The 15,084-nt window shown below is 46.0% G+C and overlaps 1 protein-coding gene across 6 annotated transcripts in view; it reads right to left on the bottom strand.

Moving 5' to 3' along the window:
* Window positions 1-15,084, bottom strand: part of PDPR (pyruvate dehydrogenase phosphatase regulatory subunit) — a 40,295-nt gene that overhangs the window by 11,501 nt on the left and 13,710 nt on the right. For 2 of the 6 annotated variants that reach the window (XM_084906698.1, XM_084906695.1), the window contains 12 exons: window positions 13,452-13,585; window positions 9,701-9,782; window positions 9,445-9,608; window positions 8,459-8,580; window positions 7,573-7,690; window positions 6,731-6,880; window positions 5,364-5,556; window positions 4,134-4,258; window positions 1,570-1,725; window positions 1,267-1,400; window positions 777-925; window positions 199-311 (listed from right to left, as the gene is read on the bottom strand). In XM_084906698.1, the coding sequence (XP_084762824.1) occupies window positions 199-311; window positions 777-925; window positions 1,267-1,400; window positions 1,570-1,725; window positions 4,134-4,258; window positions 5,364-5,556; window positions 6,731-6,880; window positions 7,573-7,690; window positions 8,459-8,580; window positions 9,445-9,608; window positions 9,701-9,782; window positions 13,452-13,512 (1,567 nt within the window). In that variant the 5' untranslated portion in view covers window positions 13,513-13,585. Of the gene's footprint in view, window positions 1-198; window positions 312-776; window positions 926-1,266; window positions 1,401-1,569; window positions 1,726-4,133; window positions 4,259-5,363; window positions 5,557-6,730; window positions 6,881-7,572; window positions 7,691-8,458; window positions 8,670-9,444; window positions 9,609-9,700; window positions 9,783-13,451; window positions 13,586-15,084 lie in introns of those variants that run through there. The other 4 variants (XM_084906697.1, XM_084906696.1, XM_084906700.1 and 1 more) reach the window with 4 other exon arrangements.

Raw genomic sequence — 15,084 nt, 5'->3', positions numbered from 1 at the left:
CAACAAATATTCACACTCCTAACATGCTGGCTGCAGGGGACATAGCGGTGAACAAAACAGTAACTGAAGAACTCATTCCACATTTCCCTTAAAAGACTCGGGAAGTACCAGAGACCAATTTTCTATAACCACGAGCCTCTGCCCCGCTCCTAGTCCTGACAGATCTGGGTCAGCTCCCCGGGGCCCGGAGAGAAGTACCCGTGTATTTCCAGGTGACGTCCTCCAGGATCAGGTCGCTGTCCAGCCGCATGTGCTTCTTAAGCCAGGCCCAACAGTGGACCTGCTGGTCGGTTGGAGAAATCATGAAGAAACTGAAAGTGAGACCCACAAGCAATCAAAACCAGGCAGCAGAGAAGAGGATCGGGAAGCAATCAAGTTCTGAGCTGGTGTCAAAGCAGTGGGTAGAATACTGGCCAATGAACTCTTAGCCTTCAGAGGGCCAGGAGCATGGGACCTGAGGGGACATCATGTAAGGACAAGCAGAAGACTGACTTCTGTCACTCTACAGACCTACTAATACAAGATAAGACGTCTTCTTCCAGTAGGATAACTAATTTTCCACATCCAGTTTTGCATAATCTGGTGATTTTTTTTTTCTTTCTGGTGACTTTTTTTTTTTTTTTTTTTTTTTGTACTGGACTGGTAATGGACTGGCCATGAGGCAGTGAGGTGGTTCTGTCCTTGGTATGACTCAGGGCTCCTGGGGGAGCTGGTGCTCTGCTGTCACAGAACCCGGGACCAGTGCCGGAGGGAGCCAGCACGGCAGCTGACCTCACCTGCGCTTGTTCAGGCGCGCTATGCTGCAGTCATTCTCATAGCCTCCGCCCTCATTGAGCATGCCGGTATGCACGATGTGGCCCACGGGCACGTCAAGGTCATTGGAGAAGAGGTACTGCAGGGTTTCTAATGCCTGATCTCCGGTGGACTGCAGAGTTAAGACACGAAGCAGAGAAAGCACAAGAACATCTGGCTGGTAACACGGCCTCCTGAGCAATGTGACTTGCTACAAAAATTCACTCCAATAATATTTTCAGATTTAATTATCACTGTAAGAAGCACCAGAGAAAGCTAGCTGTTGGTTCAAATGATAAATGGGTCTCTGTAAGCAGATTAAAAACCAGAAACAAAGAGCTAAGAATTCAGGAAAATGTAATGAAGATATGATATTAAAATATACCAGAGTTCTTACAGAATCCGTTTTAAAGAGAGAGATGAAAAAAGGAGGCACCGTCTCCTAATCTGTTATGTTGGTTTCCAATTACTTACTGTTATTTCAAACTTTGTGAAAGAGGACATGTCAATGACACACACAGCTTCCTTACAGCACTTGACTTCAGACTCCACAATATCAAACCAGTCCGGCTTATAGAAAGTCTTGCTCTGCTCCAAAGCCAGGAGGTCTGCGGACCAGAAAAACAAAGGAAGATTTATATTGGGGAGGCTCCTGTATAGTTAGGCTTTATTATTTATTCTTCCAGGAACACATTCTAACTCTATACGTTTAAAAATAAACTGTATTAATTCTCAAAAGCGAAAAAAGTGAACAAAAATGAGAATGCGCCTCTTTACCCTTGCCTGGCGGCACAAAGTACTTGGGCCTCTCGAATCCATGCTTCTCCATCCACCGGGCTCCTTGTGCGTCCAGCCGGTCGTAGAGAGGGGATGTGCGTAACTGCCTCCCGGTCTGGAAGTCCCAACGAGGAACCTTCAAATCATACAGCAGAGCTAGAACCGAGGAGAACAGTCCATGAAAGCCCACGCCAGGGAGCTGAGTGCACACTACCCACTAGACTCTGAGTTGCTCCCATTCAAAAGAGCATCTTTCCAGGCTAACATAGCATAACTTGCCATACGGCACCCAGTATAACAGGCATGTTCCAGGAGAAAGAAAAGTATCAAGAGCTGGTGTCACCCCTTCAGTTATATGGCTGTGAGGCACATGGCAACTCTACATCCCTGTTCGCAATTATGGTTCCAAATCCGTAAGTAGATCTAAACTTTGATAGCTCTGTAGGAGAGAGGAAGGAGATATCGAAGGTCTCAAGTGGTTACAAGTGTGAAAAAATGGCACTTGATTCTTCACAGTGCCTGTGCTGTTGGGATCTCAGACCCATTACAGACATTTCCTCTGTAATGCTGGCCCATGTCTGAAGTGAAAGGTCACAGCACACCTCATTTGGTAGCTCTGAAACCTGTCGGCTTCCACAGTATTGTCCAGTGACATCATTCACATAACAAGTTAGGGTCAGGATTCAGTTCTCCTAATGTCCAGTCTGCAACAGCAATGAGTAAAAATAGCCAGAAAGAGTGTGGCCTCTATCCCTTCCGAAGAGAAGACCTGACCTCACACCATTCCACACAGGAGGGACCTTGGGGAGTGGGGGAGGTTAGGAAACTAAAAATCAGGAAACTAAAACCCCGGTTTTCTTATATTGTGACAACTTGTCCATCTCTGGTATTTTAGGTTCTATCATGCCTACGATTTCTATTTTATGAGAATCAGAAAATGCCATCTAACATGTCATGTCATCAAGGAGAAAGTCAAGCTGTTATGATTTGCTTATGTTCTAAAGTAACTATGGATGGGGAAATCTGGACTTAGGGCAGTTCAACATTTTAACCAAAATATTTGCTAAAAAGAAGGAAGCTTAGCAATCACACATACTGCTGCGAGCCCCAAACCTCCCCCAGATATGAATTCTCCGCCATAAGGCATCGAGGTGTTAAAGGTCAGCAAATGCTCACGATGAATGGAACCACCAGCTACTGAACCAGCAGTTCATTCTTAAAAAAAAAGTTTTTACTGATTTTAGATAGAGGGGAAAAGGAGAAAGCACAAAAGAAACATCGATGTGAAAGAGAAACACTGATCAGCTGCCTCCTGCACGCCCCCTACTGGGGATCAAACCCACAACACAGGCACATGCCCTGACCCTTAATCAAACTGGTGACCTTCTGGTGCACGGGACAATGCTCAACCAACTGAGCCACACTGGCCAGGGTGAGCAGCTCATTCTTAATCAAGAATAGTGATCACAGCCAATGTAGAAACTTAGTCCTGAGCATAAATATGCCCAAAATATCCCAAAAATATCTGTCTGTCTGTCTGTCTATCTGTCTGTCTAAAAGTCTAAGCAACTTGCTGACAAGCTGACTGGCAAATAGCTATGACGCACAATGACCACCAGGGGGCAGCCGCTCCGCACATAGGCATGGAAACATGGAACAGTCTGATGAATCTCCGAAGGGGTAAGAGGAAAGAACAGGAAGTGATTAACCAAAGATCTTATATGCATACTAGGCCCAGTACAGGTCCCTGGGCCTGGCCTGTGGGTATTAGGCCAAAATTGACTCTCTGACCTCCCTGAGGGGTCCCGGATTGCAAGAGGGCACAGGCCAGGCCGAGAGACCCCAACTGTGCACAGATCAGGCCTCTAGTTTAGACATATTTTGGCAAAGTCTATAAATAGTTCCCCAGTGTAAAAAAAAAATGAAATTACAACCTGATTTGATTTAATTCCAAAATAAAAGTTAGAAAACAAATGCAAGACAAGGAAGAGTACCTAGTTAAGTTAAAATGAAGAGCTGGATCCTTCAAAGGTGGAGGGAAGCAAGAACAAGGAGAAGAGGCAGAGACATGTCTTGTATGTACATGAGAAGTGGTTTTCTATCTTGCCAGAGTATCAGGGTTAAGGACAGAAGTCACTCAGAGAAGCTTGAAGCTTTGAGAATAAGTTGGCAAGTTCACTGCATTGGAAAGCAAATCGTGATCCCAAAGACCAAGTGGGGAGCCAGAGCACTCGTGACGTCGGCTTTCCGGACACAGTGGGAAGCAGGCAATGCTGGGAACATACTATCAATAGAAGCTGCTGCCTGAGTCTGGCAGGAATTACACCTGAAAGTCAGTGCACTGTCCTGCCCCGTGACGTAAACAAGTACAAGATGCGAGAGAGAACATTCCGCAAACATCACAGGGACACCATGTCCCCAACACAAGCCTGAAACAGTTAAACACCACAAGCTCAGCTTGAAGCGATTACTGAAGAACGGAGGAAAACCTGCCCTCTGAAAGACAGAACAGGCGCCAAAGAAAGACACCTGCATGCAGGAGCGCAGGACGAAGCTCCACTCACGCATGACTTCCATGACGCGGTGGCGCAGGAAGGTGCGGCTGCTCTGCAGGGCTCCGAAGCGCTTCAGGTCCAGCTCCCAGACGTTTTCTGAGGGGTAACCATCCACCATCCACTCGGCGAGGTACCTGTGGGGGGGAGGGGGACACTAGTAGTTGGGACTCAGATGTGATACTCTCAACACTGTATCAGGAATCAAAAACCAACACGATCAAAGATCCTGTCTTGACAGAGACTGGGTGAGCAATTCTGGGCAATTTCCTTAACTTTTTGGAAGAAACAAACATGGATCCATCTCCTGCGCTCACAAGACCACGATGAGGATTTTAGCTCTAATGATAGGATTCCCCAGAAAGTGTTTAAGACGCGGGCGCATCTAGGAAGAAATAAGACTAAAAGGTATACAAATGTACTCTAATTTATACATCCATGTATTTTTGTCTATAAAACAGTCTCTGTAAAAACAGGAGGTTATAGTTATCTGAACACATTTCCTCTGCTCCACAGGTTTTTTGTAACTCCACTTCCATAACTGTTTTCAGAGCCATTCTACAATCATTCAAGAAAAATGGCCTCATTAATTTTTTAAAAAGTTTTAAAATTGTGAATACACATAGCATAAGCTGACCATCTAAACCACTTTCAAGTGTATAGTTCAGTGGCATCCTACATTCACATTATTGTGTAACCTTCACCACCTTCCATCTTCTCAAACTAAAACTCTTTATTAAGCAATCACTCTCCATTCCATACCCCAGCCCCTAGCAACCAGCATTTTACTGCCTGTGCCATCCGTTATGAATTAGACTAGCTTGCAGAGAGAACCACACAATATCTGTCCTTTCATGACCAGCTTGTTAAATGTTTATTATTACCAATTAAATAAAAACTAGTGGTATTCAGCATGATCATCTATCTCACTCACCACACTTGCATGTACCCAAATTTAAATACACAAAGGACCCACATTTGTTACAGCGGAAAGAGTAACAAGTATACACAAGTATAACCATCCCACAGGCTTAGTGACTAACTCCAAAACGGGTTCCAAAAACATTTTGCACATTTCAGGAACATCAGGAGAGCCTTCCATGTTAATTACTTTGAAAGGACTTTAAAGTTACATATACCTTCCTATAATAACATACCACATTAAATATATTTTTTGAAATTTAACAAGTCATTCTAGAAAGAAAGCAGCCCAGTGAACTGAGTGTGAGGACAAAGACTTACCTTCCAGCTCCTCCACCAAACGAGAGGCCAGCAGAGTTCATTCCTGCCAGGACGTAGTAGCCCTTAACCAAAGGGGACTCGCCCATGATGCACCTCATGTCTGGCGTGAAGGTCTCGGGGCAGTTGACCAACTTCACAATCTCCAGCGTCTCCAGGTCTGGCATCCTACGCAGGAGGGAGCTCAACAGGGGCTCTGAGCAAGAAAAACAGCCAGACAGAGTCCTCAGCTCAGGGAATTCAAACCTCCAGCTCCTCACACTTCCTAACTCCTCGCCTCCTTTCACAAAATCTCTGGGAAGAGGTTTCTCAGAAGAGCAACGGGGCCGTTTATCAGAGAGCAGAGCCCTTGCTGGGATTATGGAGCACGCCTCCGAGGTGCCTGGCCTGCAGACTGACACAGAAGATGCTGTGGGAGAGCAAACACGTTACAGATAAGGGTCTCAAAGGGCTCGGCGCTAAAGCTCTCTCGGGGAGCCCGAGGGAGATGCCATGAAGGGCAGGCCCCCTAAGCTGGCATGGCTTCCAGGACAGATGCTCAGTCTGTTTTAAAGAGAGTCCATCATCTGGGAGCAGTCCAGTGGGCAGTGGTCACAGACGACACCAGACCGTGGAGCTGGCTGGTAGGTACGTAGGGTTTGACATTTTCTACCATAAAAAGTTTACCTTAAAAAAATCCATTAAGGCTAGGAAAGAAACTTCATTATAGACCTTTTTCATATCTTTTATATTTGGAATATATGTGAATATATTAACTATTCAATAAATAAAAAGTATTTTAAAATTGAGTAACAGACATTAACAAAATAATTCTGCTTTCTAAAAATGTCTTTAATCTTCTATGAAATCCTAAGAAAAGGTTTCCTCCTAGCTTAAAATTTCAGCAGTAATTTTAGGTGAATAGTAGTAAGCTAAAAGTCCACTAATCAAGAATAGTCTCCTTAAAAAAAAAAAAAAAAAAAAGAATAGTCTCCTGAATCTGCTACCAAGTAACTGTCCTGAGACCCAGCAAACTCTAACTTCCAAATGGGGCTGTTACAAAGACCAAGTGAGATGCTGTTCTTGAAAATGCTTTAAAAAATGTAACATTTTAGATAAGTTCAAGACATTATTACTACTACTAAAAGCCCAGTGCATAAAATTACAGCACGGGGGCGGGCGGGCAGGGTGTGTGTGTGTGTGTGTGTGTGTGTGTCCCTCAGCATGGCCTGTACCCTCTTGCGATACGGGACCCCTTGGGGGATGTCCAACTGCCAGGACTGCTGGCCTGCCTGCCTGATCACCCCTAACCACCTCTGCCTTGGCCTGGAAGGTTGTTTGGCTGTCTGATCTAATAATATTATGCTTTTATTATTATACAGTTCACACACCAAAGTGGTCCCAGTCTTCCTGTAGGTTGTGAATCTCCAGCTGGTTCTTGCCCTCGGTGAAAATTGGTTTTGGGGTTTTCTCAAAGCCCCCAGACAAGATGCCGCCCTGCCAGTTGCGAATATAAATTCTGCCATCGGCGTCCACAATGTCTGAGGAGAGAAACAATAAGGGAGTAGGGAGTGGAAGAGAAGAGCAGGGGTTAGATGTGAGCCAGTTTTCTAAATAGTCAGAAAAAAGCAAAGCAGAAACACCCGCTCACCGTTGGCTTTGTTAACGGAACAGCATCTCATAGCACATCAGCTTTAAATACCTTTCCAGGCCATCCAGGTTTCCCCGCGCAGATTCACAACGGAGACTTTCTCCGATTACCCTTTACCCAATCAGTTACGTAGAAGCTTTGACTAGTCCTCACAACCAAACTATGTTAATTGCCACTGTGCCACATAAAGCCTAAGAAAAGGGGGCACTGCCGAGCCCACTGCAGGGATTCAGACCTTCGGAGTGAGATCAGCCCTCTCCACAGCACTCAGGGTCACTGAATAGCCTGAGTTTATAGCATTCAAGTAAAAAACTCCAGGTTATATTCCAAATATTGTCAACTTAGACCTCTGTCTGGGAGTACAATTAGCGTGCAGAAAAAACTGCTTCAGTAGAATGCCCGTTTGGCCATCCTTTCATAAAGAGTTCTTAAAGAAAAGTCAGAACTGGGCCACCTCCCTGGAGCATGCTCTAGAAAAGAAAAGGCTCTTTCAGACGCAGTCTGTCCTTCGCAGAGAGTCTTCCTCCAGAGGACAGAACAGTGGCAAGGAAACAAGATTAAAAACAAAGAGCAGGTCCTCACTTGGCGTGTTGCTCTGCAGAGGGGTCTCCAAGGGGCGAGTCAGGAGGTAGAAGTGTTCGCAGGCATGTACCGGGATACTAATCGGCTCCTCGTTGGACAGACCCAGCTCGTATGCCCACTACAAACGGACAGATTGACTTGTGGGTGGAAGAGGAACAGAAAGACAAATGAGCAAGTTCAGCCACTTGAAAAGAGTTTAATTTCAAGTGGCCTGCGTGTGCTCTTGCAACAATGTCAGCAGTGGGAAGCCAAGATTCAGCCTGCTTTCGTTTCATTATCTGGATGGGGAACAACACGATGTTTTAAGTAATAAACTTACTTTTAGATCAAAAGAAGACAGATTTCCCCATAGTAAAAGGAGCTAATGGGGAGCAAAGGAGGCCTTCTAACGAAATGCCTGGCTTTAAGACAACCCCAAGTACCATCATAAATGAGCTTACAGAACAGGAAGTATCCCTAGATCACCTTAAGCTGTAGAGTGGACAGAAAGGACCAATTTGTCTTGAAAGCACAAGCAGCTCAGAGGTCTGGAAACTGAATCTATGCTCCTGACACTATCATACAGCCTAGTACTTTACCTGCTAGGTTGTAGAAGGAAACAAATCACCACAGGAAGGTCCAATGCCAGGGACTTATGTCAATGCGCAAGTGCTTCCAGGCCCGGACGGGGAGCACAGTTCACCAGGGAGGAGGGGAAGAGACACTGTAGCTCCACAGGGGAGCAGTGCAGGTTTCCGAGTTCAAGCACAAGAGCCCCGAGTTCCAGCCCTCATGGTGCTCCCTGCATCTCTTTCTCACTAAATGATCTTAAGTCTCTACACCAAAAAGTCTTGAAGATAAAAGGTAAATAAGAAAACTAGAGATCCCGCTGTTGCTGCTGACTTACCTGACCAGCACAGTTGACAAAATACTGGCATTCGATCTGTCCTTTATCTGTCTCCACACCAGTCACTTCACCTTTTTTGGTCATCACGTGAACAACACTTGTCCGGTCATAGATCTGAACCCCTGTCCAAGGTAAAGAAAGGGTTGGGCTTTGCTCCTCAGATGGTCCACAATTAAGGCAACTGCAGCAGACTCTCAATTCATAAGAAATACTGAAAAGGCCAGGTCAAAGCTTTCATTTTAAAAAACAAAACACTCCTAGGGACTGTAAATGAGATTTCCCGAGGTTAAAAATGGCAGGCAAATTTAAAAAAGACTTGAGTGCACAATTCGATTCCAGGGATCATAAAAGGGGCAGGGAGAAAAGTTCAAATAGGAGAGCTTACATCCAATCTACCCACATCATGAGTCAGTTCACTCAAAGTGCACATCACCATGGACACTGAGGTGTCCTCCCCTCATTTACTCAGACCCAGGACATGATCCAAGTGTGGATTAAGTTCCCAAGGAGTGTACTAACCTTGGAGCCCTCAGTTCAGGAGGGAAAGGAGTTCTTTAAGTCTGAAGCATACTAAGTCAGCACTAAAACAGGGTTCCTCAGGACTTTAATGAGAAAAACATGGCCCCGAGGAAAAACAGTAACAGAGAGTATTAAAACAAAAAGTGCCAGTGTAGGCCAGCTGGTGTCGCTCAGTGGTTGAGCATGGACTGAACCAGGAGGTCCCAATTCTATTCCCAGTCAGGACACATGCCTGGGTTGTGGGCTCGACCCCCAGTTTGGGATGTGCAGGATGCAGCCAATCAATGATTCTCTCTCATCATTGATGTTTCTCTCTCTCTCTCCCTCTCCCTTCCTCTCTGAAATCAATAAAGTTTATTAAAAAATAAAAGAGCCAGGGTACAACACAGTAGCTGAGCTGGTGTCATTGCCTATTGTGAGACAATTTCTCCGACAACCTCTTCCTCCCTTGTCCCCAGCCTGCTTACCATTTTGGGAGGCAGCACTTGCCAGGGCGAGAGCCACGTCAGCAGAGGACACCACCGCGTCCTCGGGGACGTGCATGGCCCCTGCCAGGTCATGCACGTTGAGCAGAGGGTGCAGTTCAGCCACTTTCTTGGGGGAGATGATCTCAGAAGGGATGCCTATCACACTGCCACGGAACACAAGGGGACAATGACATCACCGGCCTCCGACAGAGGGCAGGGGCAGTAACGCCAGGACAGGCTTCTAGCTCACACATACTTCAGCCTGGAGTTGATGCGCTTCAGGGAGATCAGCCGGTCCTGAGTCTGGGCCAGAAAGATGGAGCCTGTCCGTGTGTAACCTGTAAGAACAAACAGCCGGAATGAGACCAACCAGGATAAATGTGGGGTGGCCAAGAGGCAAGCCCCCGGGATTATAAGTGAGAAGACCTGTGATGAGCCCCGGCACTGCCACCATCCAAACATTCTTGGCTCAGACTTTTGTGAAGATCAAATGAGATTTTAATGCACATGAAATCACTCATAAAATAAAAATTAAGTTTCCACCACTAAAAAACACTTGGGGGGCGGGTGGAGTTAACCCAGACTCATAGTCTTCACTCTGTTTAGATTTTCTCCCCAGAGTTTTGGTGGCAGGTAACCCCCTAGAACAGTGGTCATCAAACCGCTCTGTTGACTGAATTTGCCGACCACTGGACTGGACTAAATGTTACCGTGTAGTTGGAAGCTGTGAGGATTAGGCAATTGTGGCATATTGTGTGTAAAGAGGTAAAAGGTAGTATATGACAGTGATCGGCAAACTCATTAGTCAACAGAGCGGCAAACCACTGCCCTAGAATACTCAGCCTTGAGCAAGTAAGTGAATGGCTGGAGGTCACTCATCACGGATGCGGAGCATCCAGGCCAGACAGCTCCTGTTCCAGCTGAGGCCCTGCCTGCAGTGGGGACCCATGTCCTGGCTTCCATGCTGCCTCTGGCAACCTCCTGACAAATCTAAAGGCACCAACAGCCTTCCACAAACTCCCTGTGCCCACTGCAGCCAGAGTCATTTTCTGTTGTTTGAAATCAACATACCAGACTCCACCTTATTACATTTGGGTCAATTACAAGTCCCCTAAAATGCCATGTATCTTAGCTCTTATGAGAAAGAGTTGAATCAGTTATCATTTCAAAGGAATTATTAATGAGAATAATTTATTTTCGTAGTTTCTTTAGAAATCATATAAATATACCCTTCGCTGACATGACAAGAATGTCTCAGTTTGGAGAACTGAAATTTCAGAGATTGGTATTTAAATATAGTTGTTCACCAGAGTAGTCCAACGACTTGTGGCTAACACAGCCTGAATTTCAGACAAAGGGTTCAAAAGTCATTTTCTGCTCACTACCATAGATTACATATAGCAGAGTACCACTGTATATATGTTCCTTTTAACCCACTAAATAATTTTTTATAAATGCATTATCACTGACTTGGAAAAACTACTCAACTCTCTGAATCTAGGTTTCTTCAGCTATAAAAGAATGAGTTGTATTATAAGATCAATGACTATATGGAATATTTTCCAAAGATTATAAAAGCTATTATGTTACCTCTTTCATTCACTTGACAAAAGACACTGAGATTGAAGCACTGCCGACACTAACATCACAGTCGGGGTGAGGATTGGGGGTCATCTGCTGAGTCCGATTAGCAGGTAGTGAATGAACATCTCGAGTAAATGGACTGTTTTCAGAGGAAAAGCAGATAACATCTTCCCTTAAACCTAGGGGCACGTGTGTCACTTCATCCTTATTTCATCCCAACAGCAGTCCGTGAGTGAAGTGACATGGCAGGCACCTGCCCAGCTGCGGGACAGGAGACCTCTCCTCCTGGGCCCTGTCACCTTTCCCTGCGCCACTGGTGAACAACCACGATGTGAAACTGAGGCTGATCCCCTTTTCCCTCACCTGGCTTCCTCACTGCCCACAAGGACCAAGGAGAAGTCGGGCCTATAAGGGTTCCAGATGGTGATCCAGAAAGCAAGCTAAGCTCCCTCACTTTACAGAAAAGAACCTATAACCCCGATTCCTGTGCAATCCCACCACCTGAGGGATGCAAGGCCGGGCAATGCACTCGTCTCTGGCCCATTTTGTGAACCTTATTCTGACTCAAACCCAGTTAATATCTGACTCAAGTACCTTGTTGCCATCATTAAACCCAACCAAAGGAACTGCTTCCCAGCTGTCCTGCCTGGAGCAGCATCTTCCCTAGTCAGAGCCAGAGACTGTGCGGCAGCAGGAAGCACTTTCACCACGTTCCCTGGAGAGCCCTGCCCTTCACAGGAGGCCTGGCCAAGTGCAGTGACACCAGGGGGTCAAGGCGCCAGGGGCACACCGTGTAAGGGGCCCCACTCAGCGCTGTGACTGCACGGTCACCCCAGGATGCGTCCTTGTCTCACCTGTCCTGGCCCTGCCATGTGCCCCAGAATACACAGCCCCTTCTTCCAGCCTCTGGATCCTCTCCTGGCATCTCTCCCCCTCCACGGCTCCCAAATCCTACCTACCAGACAACCAGTCTTCCTCTACAGTTTACTTCATGACAGTATGAACTATAGAAAATGGAAATGTGATAAACCCTTACTTGTGATCAAAATTTCAAACCTCCCTTTCCCTAATGAAAATGTTGTCAGCGGTCACATGATTTTGAAAAGGGCTGGCGAGGTAAACCACACACTGTGCTTAGACTATTGTTTGAATAGTCTGCTACTGAGCACATGGCAGAGCCACTGCAGCTGGCAAAAGTCAAAGCTACCACCCTCTGTCAGGATAGTCTCCATTGAGCTCCGATTCATTCTGTGCGATGTCTTCAAAAGAGCGACCCTGACATATGAAGTGTCTGGAATTTCATCACTGGGCCTGGCTACCACTCAGGATGCCTGTGTGCTCACCACAGTCTCATCAGCCACCAGAGCAGGCTCCAGGCTGGGCTTCCACTAACCCGTCCCCTTACAGCAAACTGATGGCCTTTCTCTCTGCCTTTGATCGAATGGACCAGCGTGTAGATGGGTCTTTCTCTTCCTGGGACAGTTCCTTCACTCCAGTGCTAGCTGGCTTACAACCCCTGTGTCCTCCCCACCAATTACACAGGTAAGGAGAGACGTGAGAAAGCTGTAGAGTGAGGAACGCCTTTACTAGCGACTGGTATACTCCAATGGGTCAAACTCTGACTTAACTTCCAAGCACCTAACTTTTTTTTTTTTTAATATATTTTATTGATTTTGTACAGAGAGGAAGGGAGAGAGATAGAGAGTTAGAAACATCGATGAGAGAGAGTCATCGATCAGCTGCCTCTTGCACACCCCCTACTGGGGATATGCCCGCAACCAAGGTACATGCCCTTGACCGGAATCGAACCCGGGACCTTTCAGTCCCCAAGCCGATGCTCTATCCATTGAGCCAAACCGGTTTCGGCCTAAGCACCTAACTTAAATTCCTCTTCTTCCTCCTCCTCCACTTACTATCCTTCAACAAGTGAAATATATAGGAAATAGTCCAGGAAAACCTTACTATCACAAGAATTATAGCATCTGAAAAGGATCTGGAATGATGATTGAATCTCATTTTAAATATAGGGAAACAAAGCCTGGCCGGCTTTGCTCAGTGGTTGATCAGTTAACCCATGAACAAAGAGGTCAAGGTTCAATTCCTGGTCTGGGCACAAGCCGGGTTGTGGGCTCAATCACTAGTAGGAAGCATGCAAAAAGCAGCCCACTGATGATTCTCTCTCATCATTGATGTTTCTATCTCTCCCTCTCCCTTCATCTCTGAAATCAAGAAAAGCATTTTTAAAATAAAACCAAGTAAAAATAGGGAAACAAAGACAGCTCAAAAGCAAAATGACTTGCCCAAGGTAATACTCTGACTAGTAGCAGAGCCCAAACTACAACTCGGGTCTGAATTACCACTCACCAGGCCAACTCTTGTGGGACCACACACAATGCCCAGGAAACGGCAGACCCCCTGCTTACCTGTTTGGATCCCCGTTTCTTGCTCTAACTGCTGGTACAGTCTGTTTGAATAGTCTGCCATCTTCTGCTCGATGCTCAAGTGCCTGGCAGTGCTTATGATGCCCGCACAGAACCTCGTAGAGCCAGCAGCCAGCCTGCAGGATGGATCCCAAAGGCTGTTAGGTGGACTCATACCTGTGAATGCAGCCCGTTCAAGTCCCAACTACAGTCTGTCATATCAAAAGATGGAAACACCTACATGCCCACTGACATGACACTGATTTCACATTTTGGAGTTCACCTACATGGTGGGATACTATACAGCCATAAAAATGAATGAGAAAGCTTTTATCCCACAATGTGAAGCAATCCTATTGAGAAAAGCATGGCTAGGAATGCTACCGCTTGTATAAAACAGAGAACAAATAAATGAACACTCATTTACACCAGATCTGTGTTCTTCAGTATATATTGAAGAGATATAGTGTATATGTATGTGTGTGTGTGTGTATGTATATATATATATATATATATATATATATATATATATATATATATATATATATATATAAGAGAGAGAGAGAGAGAGAGAGAGAGAGAGAGAGAGAGAGAGAATATAGAGAGAGGGGATCTGGACAGATTCACCAGAAACTTAACTTGCCTCCAGTGAGAGAAACTTGAAGCCAGAGGTCAGGATTGGGAGAGAGACTTTCCCTGGACACTCTTCTACAATTTTCTATTCTGACTTATGTCAATGTATTGCCTTTTAAGAAATAATAAACTTTTTTTAAATGTCCAATTTGTCAAAGGCAAAAGAACAACAAAATCCTGAAACAGATAAAGAACTAGGGGCAAAATGAAGAATTCAAAAAAAAAACTATGAACTATTCTATATAATAAAAAGGTAATATGCAAATTGACCATCACTCCAACACACGAGATGGCCACTCCCATGTGGTCAAAGATGGCCACCCCCATGTGGACACAAGATGGACACCACAAAATAGCTGGCAGGGAAGGACAGTTGTGGGCAATCAGGCCAGCAGGGGAGAACAATTGGAGGGGGACACAGGCCTGCAGGGGAGGGCAGTTGGGTAGGACCAGTCCTGCAGGGGAGGGCAGTTGGGGGCAACCAAGCCTGCAGGGTGGGGCATTTGGGAGGGACCAGGCCTGCAGCGGAAGGCAGTTAGGGGCAATCAGGCCAACAGGGGAGCAGTTAAGACATTGATCAGGCTGGCAGGAGAATTGTTAGGGGGTGATCAGGCTGGCAGGCAGAAGCAGTTAGGGGCAATCAGGCAGGCAGGCAGGTGGTTGAAAGCCAGCAGTCCCCTAGATTGTGAGAGGGGACCCAGATTGGAGAGGGTGCAGGCTGGGCTGAGGGACATACACTCACCCACCCCCCATTCATGAATTTTGTGCAGTGGGCCTCTAGTCCTATATAATAAAGAGGTAATATGCAAATTCACCATTACTCTAACACACAAGATGACCACCCCATGTGATCAAAGATGGCTGCCACAAGATGGCCAGCACGGGAGGGCAATTGTGAGTGATCAGGCCAGCAGGGGAAGGCAGTTGGGGGGATCAGGCCTGCAGGGGAGGGCAGCTGGGGGCAACTGGACTGGCAGGGGAGCAGTTAGGTGTCAATCAGGCT

Source organism: Pipistrellus hanaki, assembly GCF_964339955.1.
Source record: "Pipistrellus hanaki genome assembly, chromosome: 15".
NCBI lineage: Eukaryota > Metazoa > Chordata > Mammalia > Chiroptera > Vespertilionidae > Pipistrellus > Pipistrellus hanaki.
This window is presented reverse-complemented; position numbering and strand designations above follow the sequence as displayed.